The sequence below is a fragment of the Cygnus olor genome, chromosome 2 (assembly GCF_009769625.2).
Source record: "Cygnus olor isolate bCygOlo1 chromosome 2, bCygOlo1.pri.v2, whole genome shotgun sequence".
Classification (NCBI taxonomy): domain Eukaryota; kingdom Metazoa; phylum Chordata; class Aves; order Anseriformes; family Anatidae; genus Cygnus; species Cygnus olor.
In genome coordinates this window covers 61,844,210-61,858,385 of record NC_049170.1, presented here as the reverse complement: position 1 = coordinate 61,858,385, position 14,176 = coordinate 61,844,210, and the positions used below count along the sequence as shown (strand labels likewise).

At 39.5% G+C, this 14,176-nt stretch overlaps 1 protein-coding gene across 1 annotated transcript in view; it reads right to left on the bottom strand.

Moving 5' to 3' along the window:
• Window positions 1-14,176, bottom strand: part of ITGA9 (integrin subunit alpha 9) — a 216,746-nt gene that overhangs the window by 30,772 nt on the left and 171,798 nt on the right. Inside the window, 2 exon segments of the mRNA XM_040547302.1 lie at window positions 345-464; window positions 1,058-1,183. Of these exon segments, the coding sequence (XP_040403236.1) occupies window positions 345-464; window positions 1,058-1,183 (246 nt within the window).

The following is a 14,176-nucleotide window of genomic DNA, read 5'->3' as shown; positions in this document are numbered from 1 at the left end:
TTAGTCCACTTCTCATTTTTCAGAATGATAACTTTCAGAAATCAATTCAACTTTTAGAATTCCCTAGCCTTAACACCATGCATACAATTAAGGACCTCATTTGTTGTTTCTCAATGTATAAATTTCTGAACTTAATTTATTTCTGTCATAATGGGTAATGGCTAAGAACTAGGATTAACACCTCCATGCACACTGTTAATAAATAGATCTGTATTCTTTGACACTGTGATTTTTTTTTTATAACACACTAGTAAACAGAAAGAGTAATGCATATCTCGAGTCTGCTGATGCACATAAGCATACTTGAGTTGGTATTTAAGACAAACGATGAAGGAAGCACATACCTTCTTCAGTATTTCAGTGTTCAGCAGCGTGTAAATACTTATATCACAAGACTCTGCTTTTGCCAGTGAACTTAAGTTGCAGCGTATAATCAAGCAGGACCTGCCTGGTCTTTCACAGTCCTATAGAAAATATGGAAAAAGCTGTTAGGCAAAGGAGGAAATCACTGAAAACTGTGTGACTGCAAACACTCCAGCTGACTGGACTCAATGATCCTTGGACACCAAAGATCCTTCACACTTGGGATATTCTATGATTCTATGACTAAAACAGGCAAGGTAAGCTGCAAGGTAATCTGCTACCCAGATCTCCTGCATTGAAATTGCAGCAGCTTTCAAGACTGAAGACAGCTAGGTACCAAAACCTGCATGAAAGCAAGGCAGATTAATTGCAGCATCTAAGATCCAAGGCAGGCTCTGAGCATGGCACAGGGCCCTGCAGCCCCACCTCCCTTCAGCAAAGTATGGGAGCAAGGGCTCTGGTTACCAATTGCACTCTGCCACTTCAGATACCTCCCCTTCCTTCTATCCATTTAAAAATCAGATAATTAAAATCACTGGATATCCCAAACATAACTAGCTATCCCCCCACATCAGTATTAGTTTATATACAGCAGCTGCTCTAGTCAACTGTATGCTTTAGTTCTTCATGCTGATCTTTGCAAAACCTTTTGTAATATGCACTGTATGTTTAAATTTGTCATGGGTGGACTTACCAATACTTTTCTGCCAGACTTTGTGAAAAAAGCAAATATTGTGTGGAAAATATTTTCATTCTCTTGAGGAACAACACAAGGACTGCGGTTTCTGTGAAAAGAGCAGTTTCCTTTGTCCTGACCAACCTGCAAGCACAATTATACTCTCAATTATTATTCTGAATTACAATAAAAGACACAAGAAGATAGGATTAACCTGTCCAAAGAAGGCACCTACATCTGAGTTGGATGTCTGTACTCATATTAAGAGTCAAAAAAAGACAAGCCACATACCAATTTCAAGTCAGTTGTGTTGCCCTTTGTACTACCTTTCTTTTAACTGTATTATTTCATGCTTTGGCCATCTTGACATTTTCAGAGTTTTTATCAGAACACATGAGCAAAATGAAATCTTTGTGTAAATGCACAATCCTGGACACCACGTCTGTTCTCCTACCTTCAGCATAAATAGTACAAAAATAATGAAAAAAATGCATCTTTAGCTTATTCACTTGTCTAGAAAAACAGATGAAGCTAGTGAAGTGTACCAAGGTTTGATAAAATAATCTTCAATCAAGATAACCTTGCACTAGAAAATCTTTCTCACATTTTTCTGCTTATGAATATTTACTGAAGAAAATCTATTGGAATTTAATACAATTTATGACAATAAAGTATCAGCAAATTTCCCCTGTTCCCCATCCTTAAAAGCTGTGAGGGAGAGTTTTTCCCACAAACCACCAAGTGATATTCTTGCGTATCTTGCTGTTAATGTCCCCACATCCTCTACCCTGAGGATGAAAACTTCTGTCTTACTTAAACCATAAATGTTTGAAAGAGGGAAAAAAAAGTTGCTACAGTTATGAAATTACTGCGTGCTCTGCATCCAATTGCACATTAGCAGTTTTTAGCTGAGTTACCCAAGGTGTTGCCAAAAAATAAACACAGGTTTATCTAGATTTTAAATGCTATCTTCCAGACAAGTGATGGCCATGTCTCTTGGTAGGATGTAGCTTTTCTGCTTCACTGGCCCCCAAACTCTTCATAATCTGTTCTTTGAAGTATGTATTCACAACCTGTCTTTACACAATCTGTTCTTACATTCCCATTAGATACAGACACAAGTAGCTACCCAACATTTACAGTCTTCTTGGGATCAACTGAAAATTAAGACTATGATGTTCTGTACTTGTTCAGATCATCTGGAATGAGTTTTCTTTATTTATTGTATCTAAGAGATACACAAAGCACACTGACATTTATTTTCTTTGAACTTTCACATGGGAATTAGATCCAGATCTACCAGAAGGTTTATGTTAAATCAAGAACAGCAGAGTCAAGATCTACTCAGTACCTGCTCTTTCTTCCTGAAAGTTTGAATTACCAGACATTTGGACAGATGTCACTAGATTCATGCAAGAGATATACAGAGAACAGTATGAGCTTCTGCACTATCCGAGCTTTTGGCGTGCTTTCTAAATAGTCTTTCTTTACATCCTGTATAAACACAGTGTAAGAACAAGCTAAAGCAGAAATATCTCAAAAGACTGAAAGTAATTATCTGGCATGAAGCAACATAAATCTGGTCCTCTCTCCTCTAAATGATTAGATTTTCTAAAACTGAACCTTGGACACACCTCATCCTTTTCAAAACTCTTTAGCTGAAACACAGAAAGCCACCCCCAGGGGACTAAAACTGAATATGGAAATGCCCTTCCCTCTCTGCCAACTATGCAGCAATCCTGTGCAAGGCAGCTATTAAATTCAGCATCTTGGTCTGTGTCAGGAGGGGCGCATGCAGGACCAAGTACCTGCTGTCTGTCACCTGTGCTGTTCTGCAGCAGAGCAGTGGCTCGCTGACAGCCTGTTTTAGTAGCCAAAGGTAGAGGCTGCTTCTTACATGGAGAAGGTAGACACTACTATTTGGTTAGCAGAATTTGGGTGAATTCCACCAGGCAGCAATTTCATATTCAGGTGCAATCTGTTTATCTGCAACCAATCAGCATATGTTGACAGCCAGTGGGCAGGAAAGGATGTAATGCAGCTGAGAAGCTCTCATGTTCTTTAAGCATTCTTAGAAACGCCAGAGCCACAGGGCTAGGAAAAAGATAACAAAAGCCTTAGAAATGTGTGGATCATGTGGAGGTAGGATGAAGTCTAGACTTCCCAAAGGACTGGCCACTGTTGTTTGATTGTTTTTGTTAGGATGGCTGTCAGTCATTTAAATTTTGTCTCTCTTATTTTCATCAATTTTCATTTGCATAAAGGAAAGGTTCAGTCAACCAGTCAGACAAAACTAAGTATAGTAATTTTTCATTAAACTCTGTCATCAATGAAGGATTCAGATGTAGAAAACCAGCCAGTTAGACAAAAGCTTTACACAAACCTTTAAGCTGAGACTGAACTGCATCTCTGAAACGCAAATCAAGACATGAGCTCATATTTGAGTCTCTCTCTGTCCAAACACAGTACTAACCCAAGCACCTGTTTTTCTTTTTGCGACCAACTTCATAATCTTGTACACACAGAAAATTTCTGGAAATTTTTTAAGGGCTTTACATAAGCAAATGCTTACCATTTACAGAAGCAAGAACTGTGCAAGTAGATAACAAGCCTCTGACAAAGTCTGGGAGTTGCTAGGTACGTGACATAATAGGGCTTGTTGGAATTTTCCATGTAGTCTCAGGAGCCTATTCGCAGGAAAAGGACTACTGACAAAACGATCTTTCCTGGACCTGGAATGTAACATTCCACAGAAATAGCAGAAGGGGGGTTTCAGAGCAGTGCAGGGGATGTGGAAAGAGATGTTTATTCCCTTTGCACCCCGTACACAGTAGTCTCAGGGAAAAATCAGCATCCGACTCCTAACACAAACAAACAGCAACAAAAATGGGGTCAGGGGAACAGGTATAGAAGAGAGATTGTCCTAAATCCTGCACTGAGACTGCAGCTTGGGGAATAAAAACTGTGGCCCAAGCAGGGCACCAAGCAGGAGCCCCCCTGCTGCCTCCCAAGAAGGGACTTCCAAGGAGCTGTGTTGGAGCAGTCTCTGCTGGAGGTTGTTTCATTCCTTTTTCCAGAAAGCACTCACCCATTTTAAAACCTGTATAAAATTATTTGCAGCCCAGCACACTGGCAATACAGTCCAATCTCCAACATCAAGAACAAAAGCAAAATTTTCCCACACAAGATTTTACTGACAATTGTTTCTTTTTACCAGGTTCTCCTTGTGTAAAGTCATTCTAATTCTCTAGGAAGAACTTGTCATATGCTGAAAAAAAACACCCTAATGTCAGTGCATCATATGTATTATTTTTTTCTAGCTTTACTTCAAGCCCCAAAGTACTTTTGTTACACTGCTCAGCCCCGAGGTAAAGGGAAACACAAGAGAACAGCAGAGGGATAAAAACGTACACCCGTCATTCAGAGCTCGCCTGCATTCTTGAACATCCATGGATGCCAGAATATTCATTTGCAGTTTTCAAAGAGGGAGAAGTTCTTTTGGGTACCGCCTCCTTTCAACACCTAATCAGGCCTGATTTCAGCTGTGGTGATTTTTAAGAAGAGATTTATCTACATACTCATCCAAAATTTAAGGAACTGAAAACCACTATTCAATCACAGACATACATACGCATGTATTCTCCTGTTCTATTCAATGTGAGCATATACATGCAACATGCATAAACATGAAGAGATAAAAGTCTGAGGATTGCCATTGGTGCCTTGCACAACAGGTCTCTAAAGGTTACCATAACTCTGCAATAGCTAGCATTGTTTCTAATCTGTCATCGTGTAGAAAAGTAGACCATCCCTTATGCTACTTATCCTACCCATCAACAACCACACATTCAGACAAGTCAGTCTCCAGCTTTATTTATTTACTGGAACTCACTGTCCCATTAAAAGGCCCATTAACATGACTGAAAGACAAAATTTAAATATTACGGCCTACACAATGGGTTACTCTGCCAATTTTTTGTCGTCAGCAGAAACCACTAAGCTTCTCAGAGACAAGATGTAACCACTAGAGAAAGCATGTGGATTACTTCATGCTTTAGGAACGCTGTATCTGCCAAAAGGAATTAATTTCCATAGGGCTTCTTCAGTGGATGCTGAATATTTGAGAAGTCTTGCAGAGCAAGGGCAAACCCGTAACATAGCAATGATTTTTAACCGTATCAGCTTACACCACCCTTAAAAGAAAGTGGTGGGAGGACATTTCAGAGTGAAAGTTGTATGTAAAACATGTCAGGTATATTCCACATGCATTACATCCTTAAAAAAAAAAAGCATAGGATATTTAATAGGGCTGGACAAATGTTGGATTTGTTACGTAACACAAGTATCATCCTCTGACTTTTCCTGCACATGCATGGATTTATGGGTTGGGCTTGGTGCTCCAGCAAGGTAGTACCAGTGCAAGGATGACAATCACCAGGTCTCTCCCAGAGAACACAGAGGGTAACCTAGCATCAATGCAATACTGCCCGTATTTCTAATCCAGGTCAGATATAGGTTTACTGGGTTTGGGGTTTCTAGGAGAAATAATATATTTGCAGCCTCAGTACATTCACTTTCTCCTATCAGCTCTGTTCCCCACATTAAGGGGACACATAACATCCTTTCTTCTTATCTGTAACTACTCTCTAGACTTTATCTCAAACTGTTGAACATGCATCAAAGATGAGACTTTTTTTTTTTTTCCTAAAGCACTGTATCCTGCACAAGATGGCAATCTAGGTGAGGGGAATGAAATACAGTTTCCAAACATTGGACTGGAAAGGTCAGCTGAGGACCAGGCACAGAAAACTGGAAATTGGCAGTTGGTATGAGGTTAAGTATGTGTATACGATACAAGTCCCTTGGAGGAATGAGACTGAAAAATGAGAGGAAAGTAGCTGTTGCTCCCAAAGAAGCAGTAAGTGCAATCTCCCTGCTGTGTTGCTGCATATAAGAAGCTGAACACTAATCCCATATGTAATGTTTGGCATTTTACAAGATAAACAGGCAAGCAAATGTCTTCAGTCCATTCCTTATAGACAGCATTAGATTTCCACTAATGCAAAGAAATTCATTACAATATTAAAACTTAAATTTTCCAGGCTTTTCCAGTAAGCCTGATTCCCCTCTTGAGCTAAATCATCATCAGTTATTAGTGAGAGTCTGGAAGCCAAGAAAACTAAGCTAATACAAAACAAGCAAGAAGGTAAAATCCAGCGGTGAGGGCATGTGATGAGACCAAACCCACCTTTGAACATGGAAAAAGCATGGGGCCAAGTTCAGGGAAAACATCATGAGACACAAGATACTTGGAACAGTACATTTAGCTGCAGAAAACATGACCAAGGGCTGAACGCAGGGCAGTTGTTTCACAAAATTGTTAGCATTTTTCAACTCTGAAATGGATGGCTTTCTCATCAGCCTTGGAGTACTCTGGCTCCAAAGGACAGTTTGGCTGTAGTCTTATTGAAATTGCTGCCAGATAGTTTGTACATATTTCTTCTTCTTTTTTTTTTTAAACTTTTTTTTACCTTTTTTTTTTAATGTATGTATGCCTAATCAGTGGTTCAAGTTTACAAATTGGATAATAAATAACAGATCCTTTTTATTTGTCTTTCTTGCTAACCATAGCGCATTTACCCTAATATCAGGGAGAAAATGTGCATGTGTCCTGATTCAAAGGCACTGATTCACCCGATAGCAGGTGAATGCAACAGAGACAAATTGACAGGCATGGCAATCTCACATGTCACACACACTGAGGAAAAAAAAGGGCTCTGACAAGAAATTCCAGACAAGGTCAGACTTTCAACAGTAGACAAATAAGTTATGTAAATATGTTATCTGAGTACTTGCTCCATATGCCAAAAATGTTTAATATTCACAGATAATGAAATATGTTTGATTCAGAGCAGTTCTGTTGATTCTGGCAATAATTTAAGAGCCACTGAAACAACAGCGAAGATTTTTTTTTAAATTAACCCATTTTACACAACACTTGCAAGATTTTGACTGAAAACAGCAATGCTGGTAAGGAAAAGCAGTACTCCACAGATTCATCCAACAGGGAAGCACGCATGGCCATGAGAAAATGCAAAATTTAAACAGCAAAGTAGAGATGTTAAAGCATTAAATTATGATAGAGAAGTACCCCACCATAGCTCTGATTCCTGCTCCTTCAGCTGGAAGGGGAACGCCAGAAGCACATTTGGCCGAAATCTGTGCTAACCTGTCAGCAACGCTTGCAGATGTACTTTTGACACGCTTAACTGTGTAGCTTAATTAAAGAGCTGGGTTAGATCAGCATAATCCTGCAGCACTTACCATCACCAGACAGGCACTGGCACTGCAACCACATTGTGCATATTTAGTGGCACTGCACAGAAGCACTACTGTTAAGGGCTAGTGGGATGTACACGGTTTAGTAAGAAGAGCACGATTTTCTGATTTAAAGTACCTGACTTGCAAGACAGTGGTTTCTCTCCGGGACAAAGGGCATCACCACATGAACACAGTGGGAAGAAAAACTGAGCACTCGTATCTATGCTTTCCACAGAAAGTTCAGGCATAAGAATGAACACCTTACATGGAAACTAAAGTGACAATTTACCTTTAACATGTGCTCCTTATGATATATAAGCCTTTACCAGCTGAAGCACAGGAATCTCTGACACGCACAATCCCTCTCCCTATTATGAACTACTTAATCAACATGAGGCAACAAAATACATCTCAAGGTACACCTCTTTTTAAAAAGCCTCTGAGATCACTTGGAGTTCAGCGCTCTTTTAGCTAGGTTTCAGCTACATTAATTTCTAAAGCCTTTCCTATGATGCAGAAAACATCATTAAATGCACGAGATTTCTTTACCTACTTGTTGGACTTTCCTCATGGGCTGTGTTAATATTAGGATGAAAAGCTCTGAAGAGCAAGCAGATAAATACATTCCCTGCAGGGCTTGAACAATTTGGATAGACAGCAGATATCTGAATGCATTAGAAAGATATATAACATCAGTCACCCCAGGTCGCTTCAGAGGCAGTGTAGAGAAGGTGGAACCTCCAGTGAATAGTCTCGTTGATCTATGGTAGACACCTGAAGGTTAAACGAGTCACCCTCATTATAAGAGTAAGTATTTTAAGTTATGTAGATGTCCTTTGTTTCCAGGACATCCTCAGAGTTCTCATTTCTCCAAGGAACGGTTTATTGATACTTTTGATGTTATCTGGTACCTTGTCCAAGACTGGAAGGCAGCAGAGACATCCAACACAACATGCTTATTCCCACTCAGGCACATGATCCGTGAGGGAAACTCTCCTTTCATCTTTCTCCGTTGGGAGATTTTATACACACAAACAACATTGTTTTCAACTCTTCCTTAGTTTCCAAATTATCATTTTAACCAAGTATCTTGTATGTTATTTATAAAAGAAAAAGGCTAGCTTATGATTCAGCATTTAAGGCAGGCATGTATGTTAAAACAACTAATCAGTCAGCTCTTTCCTGAGTTTCCTCCTTCATTGTTTTTTGGCAGGAACAACTTCACCCATTGGAAAATGGTGAAAGGATGCAACTCTCATATTCACTCAAGCATTAAAATAAAATTAATTTACATTAAATTTTAAAAATGTTGACTCATCTTCTCTCATTCAGTAGTTCCTTCACAAGGGAATTCTCTGTCTAGGAAGCTTAAAAAAAGGCTACTGTATATTTTTTTCTATACCTCAGCAAAACTTCTGATTACTGTGCTATCTACCAAACCTCCTGCTTCCTTTGTGAATCCTCTTAAGAGCTGGTATATATATCCAGTTCACTTGGTAAGGCTTCTTTCTTTACCTGAAATTCAGTTGTATAAAAAGACAAATCAGACATCTTTTTCAAAACAGGAATTTCATACAGAATTTTCAAGACTGGAATTTCAAACTGGAGTTTCATGAAAATAGGAACTATGGACATGACTTCTGTATAGCTATCAAATGGTTCCAGTAAAGCAAAATGCCATAACTTTTTTTTCCACTTTGGATTTATTTTAAGATCCTAGCTCAGGAAATAATTTTACGGCCAGGCACCCTTTCCTGTATAACAATATCTTAAATGAGAACTAAGTTCCTCTTCACTGAAAGAGCTTCAGTTTATCACGCTGACATTAGGAAGATGCTTATGAGAGCTCTTTCTGAGCCGCTTTGGGCTCCCATTTCCCATGCCTAGAGGTGACCATGCTGTGCTGGAACATGGTGTACGTTCTTGCCTCTCCTCGCAGTCATGCCAGGGCACAACAGATGCACCAGTTTCTCCTGCAAGTGACAGGGCTCCCAGGCAAAGCCTGATTAGACTGCCATCACAGAGATGCTCTACATGGGTGGTGGTGGGGAACCACCTTCAACTACCTACGCAAAATGTTTTGGAACAGTCATTTAAAGAAGCAATTAAAGTGAAGGAGGCAAGAAGGTCACCAAGTTTTGTACAATACACTCCCTGGAATGAATAATTTCCTGCAGCAATCTAGCTATGCCTTTTAAATACAGTGCCAAAATATGCGTATGTGACTGTGAGTATAGCGTTCACCGAAATGAAGAGACCACAGGGGGGATGACTAATACAAAGGGCTAAAATAATTCTTGCTGTAAACCCAAAACATTCCTACACAAACATGTTATCAATGGTGGCAACCAGCAGCAGCATAAATAACTGCCGGAACAATATTTTGTTACATAAAGTACTATCACCAAATATTTATGTCTTCACATGCTGGGACTGTGTATATATGCTTTCAGAGCCAAGACCTGAAACTTCAAAAGACACAAACTAAACAATTTTAAACTGGCTGCCAACAAACAAGGGGGTTTCTACATCAAGATAAATACAAAGGTTTGCCTCAGTAGGTGGAGCGTGCACTAGTGAGCCTGAGAATCTCATGAGGTACTTCAAAGAGCACTCACACACAGCTACCACTTCAGAGAGCTCTGGCAGTCTCCCTTTGTATACAGTTTTAAACATCAGCAGTGCAGTTGCCAAAGCATCATATTCTTATGCTGGAGTTTAGCAAACTACAGATAATAAGCAGGCAGAAATTACATTTAAGGTTTTAAAAGTGCTCTCAAATATCTCTCAAAGATACAACTGAAGAAAAAACACAAGCAGCCTGGGACCTTTCACAAGACAGCAAGCTCTAACTCGTCTCTTGCACGTTTTCCTGCTCCTCATGGATGTTACTGTGCAAATGGCAGGAAGAAGAATGACATAAGTGCTACACAAAACTGGCCTTAAAAATGTAACCTGTCATCAGCCACGAAGGACTTGAGTCTCTGGAACTGACTCCATTTTACTTTTTCAACATTCACATGCATAAAATAATGTTTATTTCAAGAGCTTTCCTTATTGAACATAACAGACTATTCTACAGTCCCATGCTCAGGCAGCCATTAACTTGAAAGGCAACTTGCAAAGTGAATTTTTTTTTCCAATTCCTCCATGCTTCTGAATTTCCAGCCCAGCTTTTACTGATACCCAGTTTTCATAAAGGCACAATCCAGGTCTCACCTGCTCAGACAGAAGGAACGGAAAAGTATGAAATGAATATGCCAAACATAACAGGATGCTAACCAAAGAGTGAGGGGAACACTGGGTCAGGAACAAGGGACTTGTGATAACTGGCACTCTCAAGGTGAGCAGAAGCAGGACTCACAAGACCAAAGTTTAACCCACTTCTTTCTGGAGATAAATATCAAAGTCTTAGTGGAAACTCAAGGAGAATAGATTTATTTTTTATATTGTCAGCGGAGACAAGCAGATGCTTTTACGAAGTTACTTCTATGCCTACCTCTTTCCATTAATAACTAGAGTAATACAATATTGTAATTAAAAATATTCCATTACTAGCAATTACTACACCAGTAATTATTACACTTAAATATCAAAAGTTACATGCTACGAGTGCCTTTCTCATTGGAAAACTGAAGACATTATTTCTTTTCTTCTCCCTTTTTTCTCAGAATTTCCCTTTATTTCACCATCCAGACTTCAAACTCTTTGAAGAGAATGAGCTTCAATGTGTGCATCTCAGTTTCTAACAAGATTCCTATCTCAGTAATGTTAACATGTTTTTTTCATATCCTCTGTGTTGATTCATCTAAACAGGCTCACAAAGTCAGTGCTTGCTGGCCTGCATGATGCTTAGAACATAGAAGAGTTCAGCTGGAAGGGACCTACAAAGATCTGGTCCAACTGCCTGATCTCTTCAGGGCTAACCAAATGTTAAAGCACGTTATTGAGGGCATTGTCCAGACACCTCTTGAACAATGACAGGCACAGGGCATCAACCACCCCTCTAGAAAGCCTGTTCCAGTGTTTGACCACGTTCATAGTAAAGAAATCTTCCCTTATATCCAGTCTGAACCTACCCAGCACAGTTTTGTGCCATTTCCTCATGTCCTGTCATCAGCGAACAGGGAACAGAGACCAGCACCTCCTTCTGCGCTTCACCTCCTCAGGACATTGTAGAGAGCAAGGAGATCTCCTCTCAGCCTTCTCTTCTCTAGACTAGACATGTCTCATGTCCTCACAGGACATGCCTTCCAGCCCTCTTACCAGCTTTGTTGCCCTCCTCTGGACACTTTCAAGGACCTTAACATCCTTGTTACATTGTGCCCAGAGTTACACACAGTATTCAAGGTGAGGCCACACCAATGCCAAATATAGCAGGAGAATGCTTGCAGTAGCAGCTAGCTTCTTCCAAAAAAAAAACAGGAGTGCACGGGGCCCTTGTTACCAGAATTAAAGCTGCATGGTGTGAACCAGGACAATTATCTGAACAACTTGTCAGCCCTGCAGAGCCTGGTTCCTCCAGAGGAGGGGGTGAGGATCATCTGCTTGCATTGCAGCTGGCTTCTGGTTTAAACAAATTATGTCTCCAGTTGTTGGTCCCTTGTTCCTCATAACTGTGTTCACCTTTGCTGCAAATAAAATAAGTGGGAATGCAACAATCCTATCCAGTTTCATAAAGTCAGCATTGGAGCAATCCTGGATTTATTGCTAATTTATCAACAGCTTCAGGAAATACTCTGGTTAATTTGGTAGGAACTCCATAGTGAAAATTTTTCTGGATGCCTCGGAAAGCATCTTCTTGGCTGGCAAGTCAAGTAGTGCTTCCCTTGCTCTCCAAATTAGCTGGATACCCAAAGGAGACTATTAATCTTTCAGTTCAAAACCAAAACACAGACAAGTATAATGAGCTTGTTTTCCTTTGTGGAAAAACAGATAATCAATGGCATGAAGAGCAGAGAATCTACATTTCTGTTAACACTATCTCTCCTGTACTCTAGGTGAAGCTTTCAGTGCCATCACCTGTACTGTGACAATCCTAACACTTTTACCAACAAGCTCAGGTATTTCATTAATTATGTTTTTAACCTGCCTTAAAACTTCTCCAAGAGAGCAAATACAAAAATACATAAAAGCAGTTTGCCGTACGGGCTTCCAAAATATCATCTACCACTGCAGACTTTGACAAATACTATACAAAATCAATGTCAATGGTGAAATTTCCTAGTTAAATTCACTTGCAAAATTTCTAACATTTCTATTTTGTTTAAAATTTCTGATAGGGGGGACATTCAATTGTTAAGTCTCTAGTTTTCTTTCAATTATCAATTTTCTTCTATTTCTGGCTTTTACTATTGACTTGTTTCCTTTATTTTATGGTGGTTTTGTTGGGGATTTGTGCTGCATAAGCTCCCTAGACCCCCTTGAAAAGAGTCTGAACATCTCTAAAGCAGAGCTCCGGATGTCAAAATATCTTTGTGACCTGAATTCCTCTGGAAGAAAATCCTAAAGCAGTTTCTGCAATAAAGCAAAAGCTTAGAGCAACAGGAACAGAGGAAGCATGAGGGCTGTCATTTCCTCCAAGAGCAGCAAGGTAATAATTCATATTAACACCTCCCAGAGATGCAGACCATTCCAGCAGGCCACATGTGACTTTCTTCCTTTTATTATTTTTTGTGACTGAATGAAAGACTAGATCAGTCAACACAATATGAATTAGCTCCTGGCACTATTTTGTGTGGTTTATGTATGTTTGAGACACAAACTCATACTTACTACGCTTTTTCACCCATAAGTTTCCCTGCCGTACTATACACTAGAGAAGTGCCGAAAGCATTATTAGCTTTCAAAAAGAAAAAAAAAAAAGCATAACGTCACCAAATCTCAAATGCTGTATCAACAGTTTAAGTTATAGATAAATGACAATTCCTGATCTGCTGTTTTACTGACAGCCACTCTGAAAGGTCCAGTAATGCTGACACCTATGCCAGCTGGAGAAATGTGTAATTACAGAACCCTTTGCGCTGTCTGAAAGGACACTATCATCTTTACTACAGCCTGGTTTCTCATAAGTTCAAAGTAAACAAAAGTTTGAAATCTTTAATGAATAGGCATACAAAAATGCTTTTGAAAAATATCTGTTCAAACTCATTTTCCAAAGGTCATTCAAATCTGCAGCTTTTAGTTTTGATTTTGTTGTTGTTGTTTAAGTATATTTGGTATGAGAAAGCATGAAAAAGTGCATGATTTTAGTTTTCAGTCAATAAAAACTCAGTGGGAAAGAGGCAAGAGGGAAGAGCAGGATGCTTTTCTTGTTACAATACTAGGACACAGGAGATATGGGTTCAGTGCCCATCTCTGACACAAATTTCCTCTGTGACCTAAGGCAAATTATTTGGTTTTTCAATTATTTACCTGTAAAGCAGGGATAGCCACTAACCCAGACAGGATTTGCTTGGATAACGGTTATGGACATGTCAGAGGTGCTCAGGAAATCATGTATTAGACTCCTACTGACCATATATTCCAAAGCAGTGGTTGAAATAATACAGGGTTTCATGAAGATACATAAAGCCACACTTGCCTACTACTACCCATCAGCCTGCAAGGCAAATAAGTCTCACAACAGTAGTTGGAAATTTCTACAAATACAATTCAAAAAGTAGAAGAAAAATGTCAGATAATGCTGGTAAAAACGCAACAGTTGTTGCAGAAAAAAGATGCAAACCCTACAAGCATGTACTAGCATGGTACCCGATGCCACACTGACCAGCTGGACCTCCTCTAGATAAGCCATAGCATGCAACAACAGCAATA